Raw genomic sequence first — 16,005 nt, 5'->3', positions numbered from 1 at the left:
GAGCCAATTGCCATTGAACAAGTGTATGGGCATCACTGGAAGTCACCCAAGGCTCATGTAGTGCCTACGACCAAGAGTGTGTGTCATCAACTTTGGCTGGCATGTCAGCTGCACACACTGATGAGAAAGACCCTGCAGCTTTGGTAGCTTCTTGACTTGTCTACTGTAATGTGCACATCATGGGTTTGCACTCAAAGACAACTCAGAGCATTCCGTTAATACAGAATATGTTGGCCTGATGGTTGCCTAGTTCCACTGGCTTCCACTTAAATGGCATGGGTCTTGGATATACCCATGTGGACCTGTCAGAGAATTAAGGTTTATTGAGGAGGCCCAATTATGGGGTCCCACCACAGGGCAGAACAATATTTTCACTCACTGGTAATCAGCCACTATTCCTGTGGAGGGAAATATAGAAACTGTTATTGTTTTACTGTTGTATGGTTTTACTTGATTTCACTGGTTTAAACTTTTACTTGATGCTGCCTTCAGAAGTGTAAAGTTGAAAATCAACCATTATACTGAAGTAATTAATTGTTCGATTTAAAAAGTTTGACTTTCTATGTTAACAGCCTAAGGGAAATTTGTGTAAAAAGATGCTGTTGCTATATATATGTATTTAATCTACATTTTGCAACTGACTGACTGAGCTGATGTTGAGGTACAGCATGTTCTGCTGCTCAGAGAACTAAACACCTTGCAGTCTAGCTTAAAATGCAGAAAGGAAAGCTGTCAGACTAGCTGAAATTACAACTTCACAAAGGGAGAGGTGAATACTGAGGCCACGTTGCAAGAATGAAACCATGGGCAATTGGGCTGAAGGAAGGGTATTTGAGAAAGAGAAACCTAGAAGGAAGGTGAGGGGAGAAAAAAATGCTTGAGAAAGGCACATCTGTGTTGGAAAACTGATGCAAAACTGAGTTACTCGGAAGGTGAGCTCTGAAGAAACATTATAGCAATTAAGGTCATAAGGGAATATATGGTACATAAAGAAAGGGAGGTACAGAAGGAATGAGGATGCAATGGCTAAGTTTAGTATCTAGACGCCAGGAAGAATTCTGCCTATTGTGCCTGCATCATTTTGAGCTGACAACCCCAGCAGGGCAACCATGCCCACACAGCAGCGTAACACCCTATACATTTGAACCAAATAGCCAAGCCTATAGCTATAGAGCTGGTCTCTGATATTTCTATCATCTTGCGTTCTCGAAACATCCAATCCTGCAGTAGTACATGGATAATTTTTTAAAAATAAGAATTTATTGATTTAAAAAAACACACACACACAAAATACAAAATACAAAATAAACAAAACACTACCACAAAACTACAATACAACCAAAATACAAAAACAAAACCTAACAAACAAACACTTATTCATCTGTACTTATCTTATTTATAACCTTATTTTGGGACTTCCTCACGTCCTCTCTTCTGCGTTCATTTCAAATATACTATAGTAACTTTATAACATTTTAAAATTCTTCTTTCTTAACTATTCTTAAACCTTATCTATCATCATATATCTATAATCTTATTCCTAACAAAAATAAACATAACACAATTCTAACTTCTTACACCCTATTTTAACCTAACTTTTTATTACTGTCGCCTAAAATGTCCTCTGATTTCAATTTCATGGATAATTTAAATAGCTATTATTTTCCATGTGTTTCCTGAAGAGTTCACACAGCCTCCTGGACTTTCACTAGAAGAGTGGTGGGCAAACGGCAGAGTTTTTGGAACGCAGCTAAATATATCGGACCCGTGCCCTTCACGCGGTTAGTAAACCTGCAATAAGAACGGCAGTTCAGTAAGGAAACTTACCTTGCTGTCAGTGCTGATGAGGAGTGGTTGCACTTTAATGCCGTCATTAACCACTGAAATAGTGGCACTGGTGTTGATAGGAGCTGCATTGTTGGGGGACGTGGAGATGATGGCATAGGCCACACCTGTGGTGCTCAGGGGTGCGGACACAGTCGCTGTAGACTCCGTGACACTTTGTGATTGGCCGTTGGGCGTCTGTACATGGCTAACAGTATTATTGGCAGTGGGAAGGGCAGGTGCGGGGTTTTTGATGCTGACTACAGTTGCCTTTTGGAACGCAGGAGGTTGTTTGGAAGGTTGGTCTCTGCATGGAGATATAGGGAGGCTGCCTGGAATCAGGGTCTTTGGCCTAACCTGCAGGGAAGAAAAGACAAATGTTCAATGCAGCTTCAAAATAATAGGGAAGAAAACCAGAGACAGTGCAGGTGATCTGGGCCCATGGCAGTGGCTGTGGTTGTTTTTTTAATTTCAAAGCAGCAGCAGCATAGAGTTGGTACTTTGATTCAAAATAGGAAATTCTTTCCAGTAGCACCTTAGAGACCAACTGAGTTTGTTCTTGGTATGAGCTTTCGTGTGCATGCACACTTGATATCTGAAGAAGTGTGCATGCACACGAAAGCTCATACCAAGAACAAACTCAGTTGGTCTCTAAGGTGCTACTGGAAAGAATTTCCTATTTTGTTTCGACTATGGCAGACCAACACGGCTACCCACCTGTACTTTGATTCAGGTAGTGAAACTGGGGAGGAGTGCTCAATCCCTTTCAATCGTGCTTTTCTCCTACCAAATAGTTTCCGTGCCCAATTCAAAGTGCTGGTTTTGACCGATAAAGTCTTAAACAGCTCAAGACGTAGCTGCCAACCTTTCCCTTTTTTGCGGGAAATTCCCTTATTATAGCATTGGGAGACAGCAAGGAGGGTTGACAGCTATGGCAAGACCACAATATCTGAAGGACTGCCTTTCCCCATATGATCTGCAATCATCACCTGAGGCCCTCCTTCAAGTGTCTCCTCGGCAAGAGGTGCAGAGGGTGACAACACAACGAGAATGGACCTTTTCTGCATTGGCACCCTGCTTGTGGGATGCTCTCCCCAGGGAGGCTCACCTGGTGCCTTCATTAAATAGCTTTAGGTGCCAGACGAAAATACTGTTTTATTAGCCAAAGGCCTGGGAGAAGACCCTTTAAACCTATGTTTGTTTTTGCTATTATGGCGTGTATTTTTGCATTTTTATATTGTAAATTGTCCTGTGATCTTCGAATGAAGGGCAATATAGAAATTTTAATAACAACAAGCCACCCACCCACCCACCGAGGAGCTGCTATTATTGACCACATCATTCTTACTAAAGCTAAGCAAGGCTGGGAACTCTGTGTCACATTCAGTTTGGTTTTTAGAGATTATGGTTCGGGCAGTATCCTCTCCAATCGCTCACGGGCACAGCAACCCAAACTATGGGACAAATCATTCTGGCATAATCTACCCCTGTCCCAAGTTCCGTTCGGAAGCAGGGGTACTGCTGGCTGAGCCCCCCAAAAACTGGTAGAGGGAAAATAAGCCTTTGAAATAGTTTGACTTACAGCACCCTTTCTGCCAGTGCAATTTCTGCTGCGTTCACTGGTCCTATGTTCAAGCTGAACAGAGTTTAGAATAGGGGTAAGTCTCCTCCTGCCCTTTTCCCGCCCCCTCCACTACAGTGGAATACCCCCTGTCCATGACTTAACCCAGCCTTGGCTGAGTGGGTTGAGCTCCTGCTGAGATGGGATGGAGGACATATGCCAGTGTATCTCTGGTTGAGCCGGGATGAGTGACTTCAGCTGGCGGGGCCCTGGCTGACCCCATGCTCAGCCAGAAATACACCTATTCCAAACTCTGCTCATCCCATCCAGGGTGGATAAAAATCAATGTTTTTTTTTTAAAAATAATAATAATAAAAAATCGGATTTTTTTTAAATTAAAATGCTTTTTGGGGAAAATATATTACCATCCAAAGGTTATTCAATCATGAAATAAAGATTAGTTTTTTAATTATGTAGAATAAGGCTGTATATGCTTAATTTTTTTGGTAAATAAATTCCATTAATCCATTCACAATGTCATTTATGCTCTTCCAGAGGTTTTTGTATGATTATTGGACAGTTTCTCTGCCTACAAGATATTATCACAGATGCTTGGTTTACTTTTGCAGTTCTCAAAACTGAATTTGACTCAGCAGAGATCACATGCCTCTTCTTCACAGCAAAAATGTTATAACATGAACAGAGTTGAGAAAAAGACCTTAATCCTATTGTTCTACAAACCTATGAATACAGAATCAACCCCTTCAGTGTTAAGTTTCAAGAAGTTCAGTGAATAGAATAGAAACAATATTTTTCTGATTGTTTGGAGTGGAATGGATCTAATAAATCTATTTAAATTGTTATTATTAAGGTAATGATTATTTTTCTCCTTCCTAAGTACAACAGAAAAGTTGTCCAAATATGAATGATTAACCTATTAAACTGGGGATAAAAAAACTAATATGGAAAGTTGTTATTCTAAAAATCTTCATCTACTTGCATATTAAAGTTATACCAGCAAGAATTAGTCTTTATGTAGAAAACTGTGATTTAAATCAAGCCTTACTGACTAGTGATTTAAATCGTGATTTAAATCAAATCCACCCTGATCCCATCAGATCTTGAGTTTGTATTGCTCCTGAAAGCACCAATTCTGCTCCTGCCTTGACCTACAAGCAATTTGAATGTTCCTCACTGCGGGGAAGAGGAGAGTTTCCTTGCCCACAGAAAACCAACATATCTAAGAGAAGATTGCATTTATCTTACTGATAAGTTCTGCTAATGCACTGAGATTTTTCCACCTGGGGAAGCATTCAGACATTGTACCCCATTCCTGCAACTTAAAAGTTTATATTGTCTAGGAATGAATTTAAAATTTGATTCTCACAAATGTACAAATCGGCTGCAGGATTCTTCCCACCCGTCAGGCCATGAGTCTCGAGCCTTGAAGGATACTAAGCAAAGATCTTTCCTTTATGCATGTTACGAGTTTATGACAAAAAGCAGATTGCTTCGGTTTGAAGTGCAGTCAATGGGTGCTAGATTTCACTTTTTATCTGTTGCAAGCTGCACACCACTTCTGAGACCGCTGGAGTTAGGAGTCTTTAATGCAAGATGGCTTCCCAGAAAAGTGGGGGGGGGGGGAGAGAGAGAGAAAGACTTTACCAAAATTTGAGAATGTGCCAAGTAGCAGCAGCAGCAGCAGCAGACTGCATTCTACAAATGAGACATTAAAATGAAGGTCTCCAAGGATAGCATTCTGATGATATGATACCTTCCGCTTGTGTAATTAATGCCATCCTGTCAACATGGCTCTAAATTAACAATGTGTTAAGCATCGCCTCAAGATTAAGCATAAATAATTTAATGTGTTACATAGTTAGCTCAACTTCTATTCCTTACATTCCAGCTGCCATATTGCACTTGTCAGTTCTTGCACTGCCATTCTTTGGGAATAAAGCTCTCAGCCCTGTCATTTCCCAATAATCTGGTATTGAAAACAGCTGTCCGCGTCATTACCCCAAAGGCTTTGGATTTCAGCAAGCAAAAGCAGCTTTCAGCTGCTGAAGCTTGAAGAAAATAAGCAAAAGATGATGTTCCAGGCCACCATGCAGCTGGAGGGCCTTTTTGCAGTGGCCTAACACAACAGCAGGTAGGTGATTCCAGCAGCCCATCACCCCAAAACGGCTTTGGCGTGGTAAAATTAAAAAGATCGTGGCACCCACGGGCTGTCATTCTTTATTAATTTTGTGTTATCCTTACCACCAAAGTTCTTGCCACAGTTTTGCCTATTTTATCTCCCACTCTGTCACTGTTCTACTGTTCAAAGCCACCCGACAGCTCCTCTCTTAAATGCCCTTTTAATAAGTAAGAACCCCTCCTCAAATCTCTACACCTTTCTGCTCTTCCTTTGCTTGACTGTCTTCCCTACTGTCAACATGCAGATTCCAAGATCCCTGGAGATAAGCGCCTGTCTTTTCTGCTTGTGAAACTCTCTTAAAGCAGCACTATATAAATAATAAAAATTGATGGCAAAAAAAATCTCGGCTGAGTGCAGAGCAAAGGCACAGTTCAGTTTATAAGTGACATACCAGGAATGTGCAAAACAATCAAATCCTGCCCTCAGTAGTCAGCATGGAAGCCTTAACCTTTGACTCCCTTGCCTCGGTGAAGCGTAGTATGAATTTAAAATTCCATTAGAGATAATAGAACAATTAATTCTGCATTAAGCTGCATTTATAGCAAAGCATTGTGAGTGTTGCAATTAGGTTTGACTTAAAGTTACTTTTGTTGTAGCCTGTTTTAATGCACAGCATTTCACCATGTGCCACTGTATACTAAATGTACATAGCATGATTTCACACCAGTGTTAAACAATGCCAAATTAAGTGTTCTTATTCAAAATGAAGGATTAAGCTAAGGCAGCACTGGGTCTTTTCTGCCCCCTTGTGATAACTCAGCAGAATTACGCAACTCTCACAGGCTTCTGCCCTAACCTAATCTCAAACTAACTTAATGTGGAAGTTAATTCATTTTTACAAATAAAAAAATAATACTGCCTTTCTAACTGTGCCCAATGCACAAGTTAAAGAACCAATTAAACAGTTGCCTACAGGCCACAAGAAATGAACCCCTGAAAGAACATAGAACAAGAAACCATTATCCCACACACTGCTTTAATCTCCACAATCTCCATCAAAACATTTAAGCATTAAAACAGACAATTAAAGGATTAGAGGTTTTTTATTTAAAAAAAATACAGAAAAAATGCTTAAGCAGTATATAGTGCAAAAATGTGCTACAAAGTACAGGTTAAGTACACAGCACCAACCATTACCATTCCTGGAACAAATTATTTGCAACAATTAGGGGTCAGACAAATATTCCTTACACACCAAGAGAGCTTGTATCTATAGCAATATGCACAAGTCCAAAACACTTTGATAACAGAAAGCTGGCAATACAACAAAATTTTATTGCTGGATAAAATTGTGTTATATGGTAACCTCTCATGTTATTAAATGCTTCTTGCTAACATCAACTTTCAGGCTGAGTTTAGATGTGAAGCCAAATCAGAGATGGGCATTAAATAAAGAGTCCTCTGGTTTGCACACTGATTCCCTCCTAACATCTAATTTCACTGCAAAATTAGAATCCTTCTTCCTTCCTATTGGAACAGGCCCCATATGTAACTCAAATTAAGTGGCACCCTATATACCCCAGGAGGGGATCATAAGGATTGGGAGAGAAGGGGCAGCCATGAATAGAAATGTGTTCTTACAACTGCTGAACATAATGCAATTAGTGTGGGTTTTGCTTTTCTGGAGAAAGCAAAGTATCATTTCATTAGTATATGACAGATGTCAAACCTCTATTGAATATATGTATATAATGATTTCAAACATAGTATGTTGTAGCTCAATTTGTTTTGATGCCTCAGAAGCTGAAAATATTCAAAATCTCAACAATATCTATCTTTTGATGCCCAGCGGGAAAGAGCACATTCTAAGCAAAGCTTTCCTGAACATTAGCATCCTAAACTGAGTTTTTGTTTGTTTGTTTATATGGAGGGGCATGCGCTGCATAACTGCAGAGAAATGGCTCAATTCACACATCACAGTAAACTATAGTTAATGGTTTTCTGTGAATCTACCTATCTGGGCTTCTAGCATGCAGAGGAACGAAACCATGACCCTGCCACTCAGCATTACATATGTCTAAACCACAGGCTGTGGTTTGCTTTACTCAAACAAACCATGATCAAACCATGAACATACAAACTTGGGATACATATCATGATTTATTAACACTAAATTAGGCATGGTGGTTTGTTTCACCCCCAGATCTATTAGGGAAATATAAAGTGGGTGAGATCCATTTATGCATTGTAAGCCATGTGTTATCACAACGTTTATTTACATCAGAATGTCTATCTTTTCAAAACCAGCCTATTATATATTCTCGTGGGGGGTGAGCATGCTTAATCTACACATTAGAGCAAAACCACAACACACCTACAGAACAAGGTAAGGACCAAAAAGCCATGTGACATCAATATCAGTGTCATCCACTGTCCTCAAAGATATAAAAGCTTTTCTAAAGAGATTGATTTTTACCAATTACTCAAAAGACTCCAAAGAAATGCCTATGTGGAATTTTCTAAGCAAGGGCACTACAACTGAAATAGTCCTGCTTTTTATGACCACTGATGCAGATGTCTCAGATCGCTACGAAGGGTCCAGAGCCAGACCCAAGTCTTTTGAATACAAGCGCAAAACTTTTAACCGAATGTTAAAAGAATGCACCTCTTGAATGACTCTTGGATGTTACGACTGGAATCCAATTAGCCACAATATTTTCCCTTCACATCTTATGAAAAGGAATTGCTCGTTATCATACAAACAGGCTCTACGACCCAAAACTAATTGTTAAAGAAGATCTTAAAGCCTCCTCTAAAGACTGAACCTTAATTGCAACCCACATTTCCTTCAGCCTATCCTTGCCATGGCTAACTAAAGTGCTATTAGGGAACTGTTCCTATGCTGAACCTTCAGTGTATTTGCACAAGTTGCTACACAAGTGGCCACGGTTTTAAGAGTGGCAGCGGAACTATAAATGCAGAAATGTCTAGCAGAATACTAGTAAAACTCCACCAAATGTCCTTTCAGAACCAACTGATTATTCTTCTTTTAAATTCTGGAGATTCTAAATTTTGTAGCTTTAATTTACCGGTATGTTTTAAATTTCTGCAGTAATTTATTGAAGCGAGCTGCTCTGAGACCTGCACGATGAAATATTAGATGTGAGTTTATAAATAAATAATAAATAATCATAGCAGTTAAGCGATGAATATTTGGGTTTACTTATAAAGCCAGTCACCCTCTTGAAGGCCACAACTCACAGGTTGAGGAAAAACAATGTTCTTAAAAGCCTGCCATGCGCTGATCATCACTGAACCACTAACCACCATTTTTGAAATTGTGGGGAGCCTATGGCAAACTGCGTCGTTTTCAGGTAAGCGTGGCAAAGGGGTCTGAAAATCCTCCTGGGGCGGGCTCCCTACCTCCCAAAAGGAACTGCCATTGAACCTGCATGCTTCAGGATGAGGCCTCATGAAACACTTTTGGGCTTTCCCCCTCCTCTTTGTTGTCTTGTCTGACTATCGCTCACTGCTGAGAAATATGCCCAGGAGAGGCGAGGAGGACAGAAAAAGAAGCACTGAAAACCCAGACGGCTGGTGCTTCTGCAGCGACACAGAACATTAAAAGCACATAGTGTTTCTCCAGTGGTCACAGGCACTACTGAAAAGCTGGATGCAATGGTCACACAACCATATTACAGAGAACATGCAAAGGTAAGGCCATTTCTGTTGAATAGTAACACTGAACTGCTGCTCAAGTGATGGGTTTCCAGTCAGGAAGGCCTGACCATTCTCATCTCTACAACCGCCAGAGGTTTAGGAAAATGCAGTGATTTACCAAAAGACCTTACTGGCCCTAGTCCAACAATGGACGAATGCAGCCGGCAAGTGGCATGGACTTAGGCCTCTCAGATACTTGACAATCATACCCAGCAATTTTTCTTTAGGGGCACACACACACACTTAAATCCAACCCTCTACAGAATGACAGATGAATATTATTAGCATTGGCTCGTTGCTGGAGAGATCTGAAAGGAAGCAGTATTTCTTTTTTAGTATTCTGAAGTTTGGGAACTTGCTTTATTAGAAAAGTTACAGGTAGGTAGCCGTGTTGGTCTGCCGTAGTCGAAACAAAATAAAAAAATTCCTTCCAGTAGCACCTTGGAGACCAACTAAGTTTGTTATTGGTATGAGCTTTCATGTGCATGCACGTATCTGAAGAATTGTGCATGCACACAAAAGCTCATACCAAGAACAAACTCAGTTGGTCTCTAAGGTGCTACTGGAAGGATTTTTTTATTATTTTGTTTATTGGAAAAGTTGACCAACCAATTACACATTTCCAGGGGACCATGTAGAAGACTGGCAGAGGTTTGGATTGATTTTGTGACATACGTCGATAAGGAAGAACACAGTCTGCCACCTCCCTCTGCTTATCAATGATATTCTTCTTTAAGATTCACCCCACCCATGGCACAAATGGGTTTTATTTCATTCTGTATTTAAAAGTATACTCAGACTTCTATTTTTGTTGTACTAGCCTGTTGTGTACATTTGTTGTTGCTGATGATGACGTTAGCCCCTGTTTGCTTTCCGTCACTTTTCTTGCTTTAATACACACACAGAAAAATACTATTTGTGATTATGCACATGCAGGATTGTGTTTGCAGCTTGCTTCCTTGGGTGTATGGCTGCCAGGACGATTAAGTGGGTTGACTTGCTGGTACCTAAACAAATGATTTACTCTCCGAATATCAGAACACGCAGCCCATTAATAAAAGCACGCAATACACGAAAAACAGTATTTTTACCTGAGGTAGCACTGCTGGTCTTTGTCCTGCCAACCTCTGCAAGGAGCTCACCTGAGGTACTGTAATCGGCACAGCTGCAATGGTTCCCAAAGCCTGCCAAAAGAAATGAATTTTCAGGATTTGAAATGGCGTCACGCTGAAGAGTTCCTTCCTTATCAGTTAAATATCTCCCAACCACCTGATCTCTCCCGCCAAATCTTCTACACCAAGTATTCAGTATAACATACTAGGTTCAGTGTAGTATTCGTCTTGGTCCAAAGAGGGTTGTCATGCACTCGAGTTTTCGCCTCACTGCAGCTTTGGGCCAGCTGCCGCTGCTCATGGTCTAGCCTACCTCATAGGGTTGTTGGGAAAATGAAAAAGGATATTTATTTATTTTCTTATATTCCACCCTTATCATCAAGTGATCCCAAGGAAGGTCACAACAATAAAAAAATACACCATAAAGTCAACAGAAACCTTTGGTGCTCTCTGTGACACTATGGGTCAGTGCATTTGGCTGTTAATCAGAAGATGGCCGGTTCGAGCCACCCAAGGGCGTCTGTGGGCGGGATCTCTGCATTGCAGGGGTTGGACTATATGACCCTTGGAGCCCCTTGCAACTCTACAATTCTATGAGTCTAAAACCAGCGTGGCAATGTTAAGTTCTCTCCCTCTGTTCTTTCCTAAGACAAACCAGGGGGCCATCAGGTGGCTTCTGTAAATCATCCTCCATTTCCAAAGGCCTGGAGGAAGATGTCGTTTTTTTATCTGGCACTGAAAACTAATCAAAGTCGGTGCCAGTCAGGGGCAAAGATACTCCACAGCTCTATCCAAAGCCCCAGCTCCACAGGCTTCGCTCGGTGATGTAATGAGAAAAAAAAAAAGAATAAACCCCCTGCCTGCCACTGTAAGTTTCCTAGAAGAAGGATGGATTCAGATTAGACAAATGAAAGGCAAACTTTATGGTTTTCTGAACTGCGTATGTTTCAAAGGATTCCTTCAGATAGAGACTGTAGTTTAGAACCACGAATACTACTTCCATTGGAATGCTGCATTTTGAATTCTTAAATCTTTTTATGTCTGCCTCACACACTGTGATTTTGTGTATCGTTTTCACATAGGAAAATATGTGTACTGCACGCATAAGAACAGCATCACATAAGTCTGTTTTACTGTAGGAGAAGAAAATCCAGATTTTTTGTGGGTGTCCGTGGTATTCTAATACAGTGGGTTAAGAACCTAATTCGTTCTGGAGGTCCGTTCTTAACCTGAAACTGTTCTTAACCTGAAGCACCACTTTATCTAATGGGAAGTCCCGCTGTCGCTGCGCCACCAGAGCACGATTTCTGTTCTTAACCTGAAGTGTTATTTCTGGGTTAGAGGAGTATGTAACCTGAAGCGTATGTAACCTGAGGTACCACTGTACAGTGGTACCTCGGTTTAAGAACAATCCAGTTTAAGAACAATTTCGTTTACAAACTCTGCAAAACCGGAAATAGTGTCTTGGTTTGAGAACTTTACCTCGATCTAAGAATGGAATCCGAGTGGTGGAAGGGCATCAGCGGCGGGAGGCCTCATTAGGAAAAGCGCGCCGCGGTTTAAGAACGGTTTTGGTTTAAGAACGGACTTCCGGAATGGATTAAGTTCGTAAACTGAGGTACTATGGTACAACAACTTGTGTTAATTCACCTGATGCAATGGCACAGAACACAAAAGTGATATCCACATAAGAATATTTTGTGTGCTGCAACCCTAAGAGACACATACTACCTTTCCTGGTTTCACATCTGATCAGAAGAAATTACAAATATTTAATAGTTTTAATAAAAAACAGAAAACGTATCAAATCTCTTTCTATCCTTCAGTTGCCTCCTTTCCCCTATACCACGTCACATTTATCTGGCACAACTCCCAACCCTAGAAACTATTTGATCCAGAGTTGCATCCCTGGGTTAGCTCTATAAAAGAAGGAAAAGCTTTGCTTGTTTGTTAAACACACACACAGAGGCCAAAAATAATAAAGGGGGGGGGGGGTTTGAAAGGGATAGTAAGAGCCAGACAGCTTCATTGTACTGCCAAGTTCATTTCTCTTAGTATCTGTGGACTAGGAGTGCTGGCTGTGTTTTCCAATGAAGCTATCATTAGTCCTGTCACCTACGCTTTCAGAAAACACTGTCGATTTATTTCCCTGAAGAAGTTCAGAGTACTGTAGCTGCCTCTCAGGAGAATGAAAACAAATCATGGTATTCTTCAGTTATGAAATTTTTAGTACCGAACGATACATGCTTAATGTTTACCAGCCTCTTAATATTAAAGCTTGATTGTTTAAATTTTTCAAAGGCAATGCAAGCCTTTATTTTTAATGTTCCCTGCCTTAATTTGGCTATAGTAATCTGGATTCTATGTAATAAAATCTTCACACCTTGATAGAAGAATGGCACTCTGAAGCCCTCTCTGCTTTTTTTTAATAACAATTTTTATTATTTTCCAATTAATTCAGATTACATCAAATAAAACATCTACAAACATACAAACTTAATCTGTGCTCTGCCGGGCTACGACTCCCCTCCCTCTCGTCAGCAGGTTTTGTAGTCCAATCTTATTGCGCAGTTTTTATCAATTCAATCTATTGACTTTTGTCAAAAGTTTATTCCAATCCTACTAGTGTTTTCAAACTTCCTCGATTCAATCTTAAATAATCCACAAATTTACTCCAATCTCTTTGAAACCTTGAATCATCCTGGTTTCTGACCCTGCCGGTCAGTTTTGCAAGTTCAGCATATTCCACCATCTTCGTCTGCCACTCATCAATCGTTGGTAACTCCTGTAATTTCCACTTTGGGCAAGAAGTAGCCTCGCAGCAGTTGTCGCATACATGAACAGTCTTTGATCCTTCTTAGCTATTTCTTCTCCCATCAAGCCCAGCAAAAAAGCCTCTGGCTTTTTGGGGAGGTATATTTAAACATCTTCTTCATTCATGTATATCGATTCCCAAAATACCTTAACCTTAGCGCATGTCCACCACATATGATAAAATTCTCCATCCTCTTGTCTACACTTCCAGCATAATTTATCACGCATCCTATACATTTTCAACAACTTAACTGGAGTCAAATACCATCTATACGTCATCTTATATACATTTTCTTCAGGGTTACACTGCAGTAAATTTCATACTCTCATTCCACAATTTTGTCCATGCAAGCCCTCTCTGGTTTTATTCTCCACCAAGATTAAGTCTGGGGAAAGGTAGGTGGGGATGCAGATAACATCATGGGGTGTGTGGGCCAAAACTGGCCCATTTAGGACCGGACTGGACTCAGGGGCTTGATCCAATCCTAACAGTATTTTGAGTTGAGAACCAATGAAACCTGGTACATGGGATGCCCTACACACCACCATGTTCAGACTCGCCCCTGACAAAAACAATGTAAACACAGAGTGGTTAGAACAATACCTTGAAGTAGGTAACAAAACCTGACAGAAGACAATAGTATTTACTGGTTTTTTTAAAAAATCTTATCGAGTGGACTTGGTGTTCTTCCCACAAGGGAGATTTCCATAAAAGGATCCACTATCCCAAAAGCTCTATTTCTAGTATCAAGCTAGTTTTACTTCACAAGGCCCTTTACAGATCTCAACTCAGGGAGGGGTGAGACAAGTGTAAAGGAAGCGTTTCCTAAGGTATTTCCAAGGTTGTCTAGGGTTTATCTTTTGGGTTTAAACCAGTATTTTAAATGTTTCACGGAACCCAACTGATACCTAGCAGAGCTCTCCTAATATCGGTGTGATGTTCCTTAAGAGAAAAGCTGTGCTGCTGCTTTCTGGGCCAACTAGATTTAGTTTGTGTGCTGGGATTTAGTTTTTTCATATTTCTTTCAAAATAATTCATTTGTCAGCATTCTGGCAGCACAAAATAAATTATTTACATGAAGAACAGGGAGTGCAGATGCAGTTAGTCTCCCATAAGAATTTCAAAACAGTTTTTGCTGCAACATGTTAGCTTAACTCACTTTACTTTATTGTGGAAACAAAAGTCCTCAATACATAGGGTCAAAGGAAAAAGAGCAGAGACAAAAGGGCCAGAAATCTGAATTAATCCACTCCCACATTGCACTGAAGTTGCCCAGGATGCAACACTAAAAAACTAAAATTCTGGGATGAGATGCCACCATTTTTATATTGCAGCACTCTGAAAATATACACCGAAGCTGCATGCTGCAATTTGAAATATACCGGTAATCTTTTTTTCTTCAATCCCACTCCCACACAGGATAAGGAAGAGATTGTATTCAGGAAAACAATTACAAAGTCATGAGGCCCGGATGGCCCTTCACATCAACTCCTGCAAGGACCATTTTTGAGTGGCATCCACCTGGAAATGTGGACTTAATTGTACCCTATCTCCAGAGACAGGGAATAGCATCATTTTTGCTGCTAGAAAAGCAAACCCAACAAACCCTTTTCTGTGTGTAGTCCAAATCACCTTTATTTCTTTTTTGTACCACTATGGTTGATTCCTTCCCCCCGCCAACCCTGGGCATAGTAAGTGCTATAGTCCTACATTTGTCCAAAAGAGACACAACAGATTGATAATACTTTGAAGGGGCAGAGAATCAGCAAAAAATCTGCATGAAAAGAGAACCATCTGGGGTGAGAGAAGGTGAGCACCCAGCATTCGTGCGCGTCCCTTTTTGGGTAGGTGTGACTGAACCCCTCCAGCCCCCCTTCTTTACTTGTTATTATTTACACAATTTGTACCCCCACCCTTCCATAAGCAATGTCCAAGGCAGCTAACACATTTAAAACCAATAGTACTTATATACTTGAGTATAAGCCTAGTTTTTCAGCACATTTTTTGTGCTGAAAAAGCTGCCCTCGGCTTATACTCGAGCGAGGCGGGCGGTGGGGGGCAGCGAGAAAGAAGCCCTTTCTCTCTGCTCGTGCCGCCACCCGCTCTCCCCAGTTAACCATTCCTTAAGAAGTGTACAAGAACGGCGGTTCTTTACTCTCCCCAGGCAGCTTGTTCCATTCCTGAACTGCTCGCATAAATGCAAACTTGGCAAAGGAGGAAGAGGAAGGACCTGCTTTTGGGCTGCTTGTTCCTCCTCCTCCTCCACAGCGGCAAAGGTGAACCGGCTTATACTTGAGTCAATAAGCTTTCCCAGGTTTTTGTAGGAAAATTAGGTGCCTCGGTTTATATTCGGGTCGGCTTATACTTATATACGGTACCTCAATAAAACTATTAATAGCAAAGAACAGAGAGAGCTGGGCAGCAAACTCAGGTAACAGCAGCTTAAAATCATGAAAGAAACAAATCAAACACACCAATAACACTGAACATTACCTACACAGTACCTTGCGCACTAAGTATATCAGAAAGATCAAACAACTAACTTCTTACCAACCAGATGCCTTTTCCGCAGTGGAACCATCAGAGGGTGAGGTGTCAGTCCCAGCCAGCATGGCCAATGGTCAGGAATGACGGGAGCTGGCACCCCATGGGCTTTCCCTGCACTAACATATCCATACCTCCATCAATCTACACCCACACACTTTCATCTTTGTCCATGGAGTTTTCTTGGCAGGGATACTGGAGTGGCTTGCCAGTTCCTTCTCCAGGTGGATACGTTTGGTCCAAACTCTCCACTATGACCTGTCCATCTTGTCCTGTCCATAGCTTCCCT

General features: G+C 40.9%; 1 protein-coding gene across 3 annotated transcripts in view; it reads right to left on the bottom strand.

Moving 5' to 3' along the window:
- The window catches only part of PHF21B (PHD finger protein 21B), a 185,596-nt gene that overhangs the window by 27,443 nt on the left and 142,148 nt on the right, over window positions 1-16,005 (bottom strand). For all 3 annotated transcript variants that reach the window (XM_033148291.1, XM_033148293.1, XM_033148294.1), the window contains 2 exons: window positions 10,337-10,429; window positions 1,828-2,181 (listed from right to left, as the gene is read on the bottom strand). In XM_033148291.1, the coding sequence (XP_033004182.1) occupies window positions 1,828-2,181; window positions 10,337-10,429 (447 nt within the window). The remainder of the gene's footprint in view (window positions 1-1,827; window positions 2,182-10,336; window positions 10,430-16,005) is intronic.

The sequence above is a fragment of the Lacerta agilis genome, chromosome 5 (genome assembly GCF_009819535.1).
Source record: "Lacerta agilis isolate rLacAgi1 chromosome 5, rLacAgi1.pri, whole genome shotgun sequence".
In the NCBI taxonomy this organism is placed as follows: Eukaryota; Metazoa; Chordata; class Lepidosauria; order Squamata; family Lacertidae; genus Lacerta; species Lacerta agilis.
Note: the sequence above shows the minus strand (reverse complement) of the source record. Positions and strands in the feature narration are given on the sequence as shown.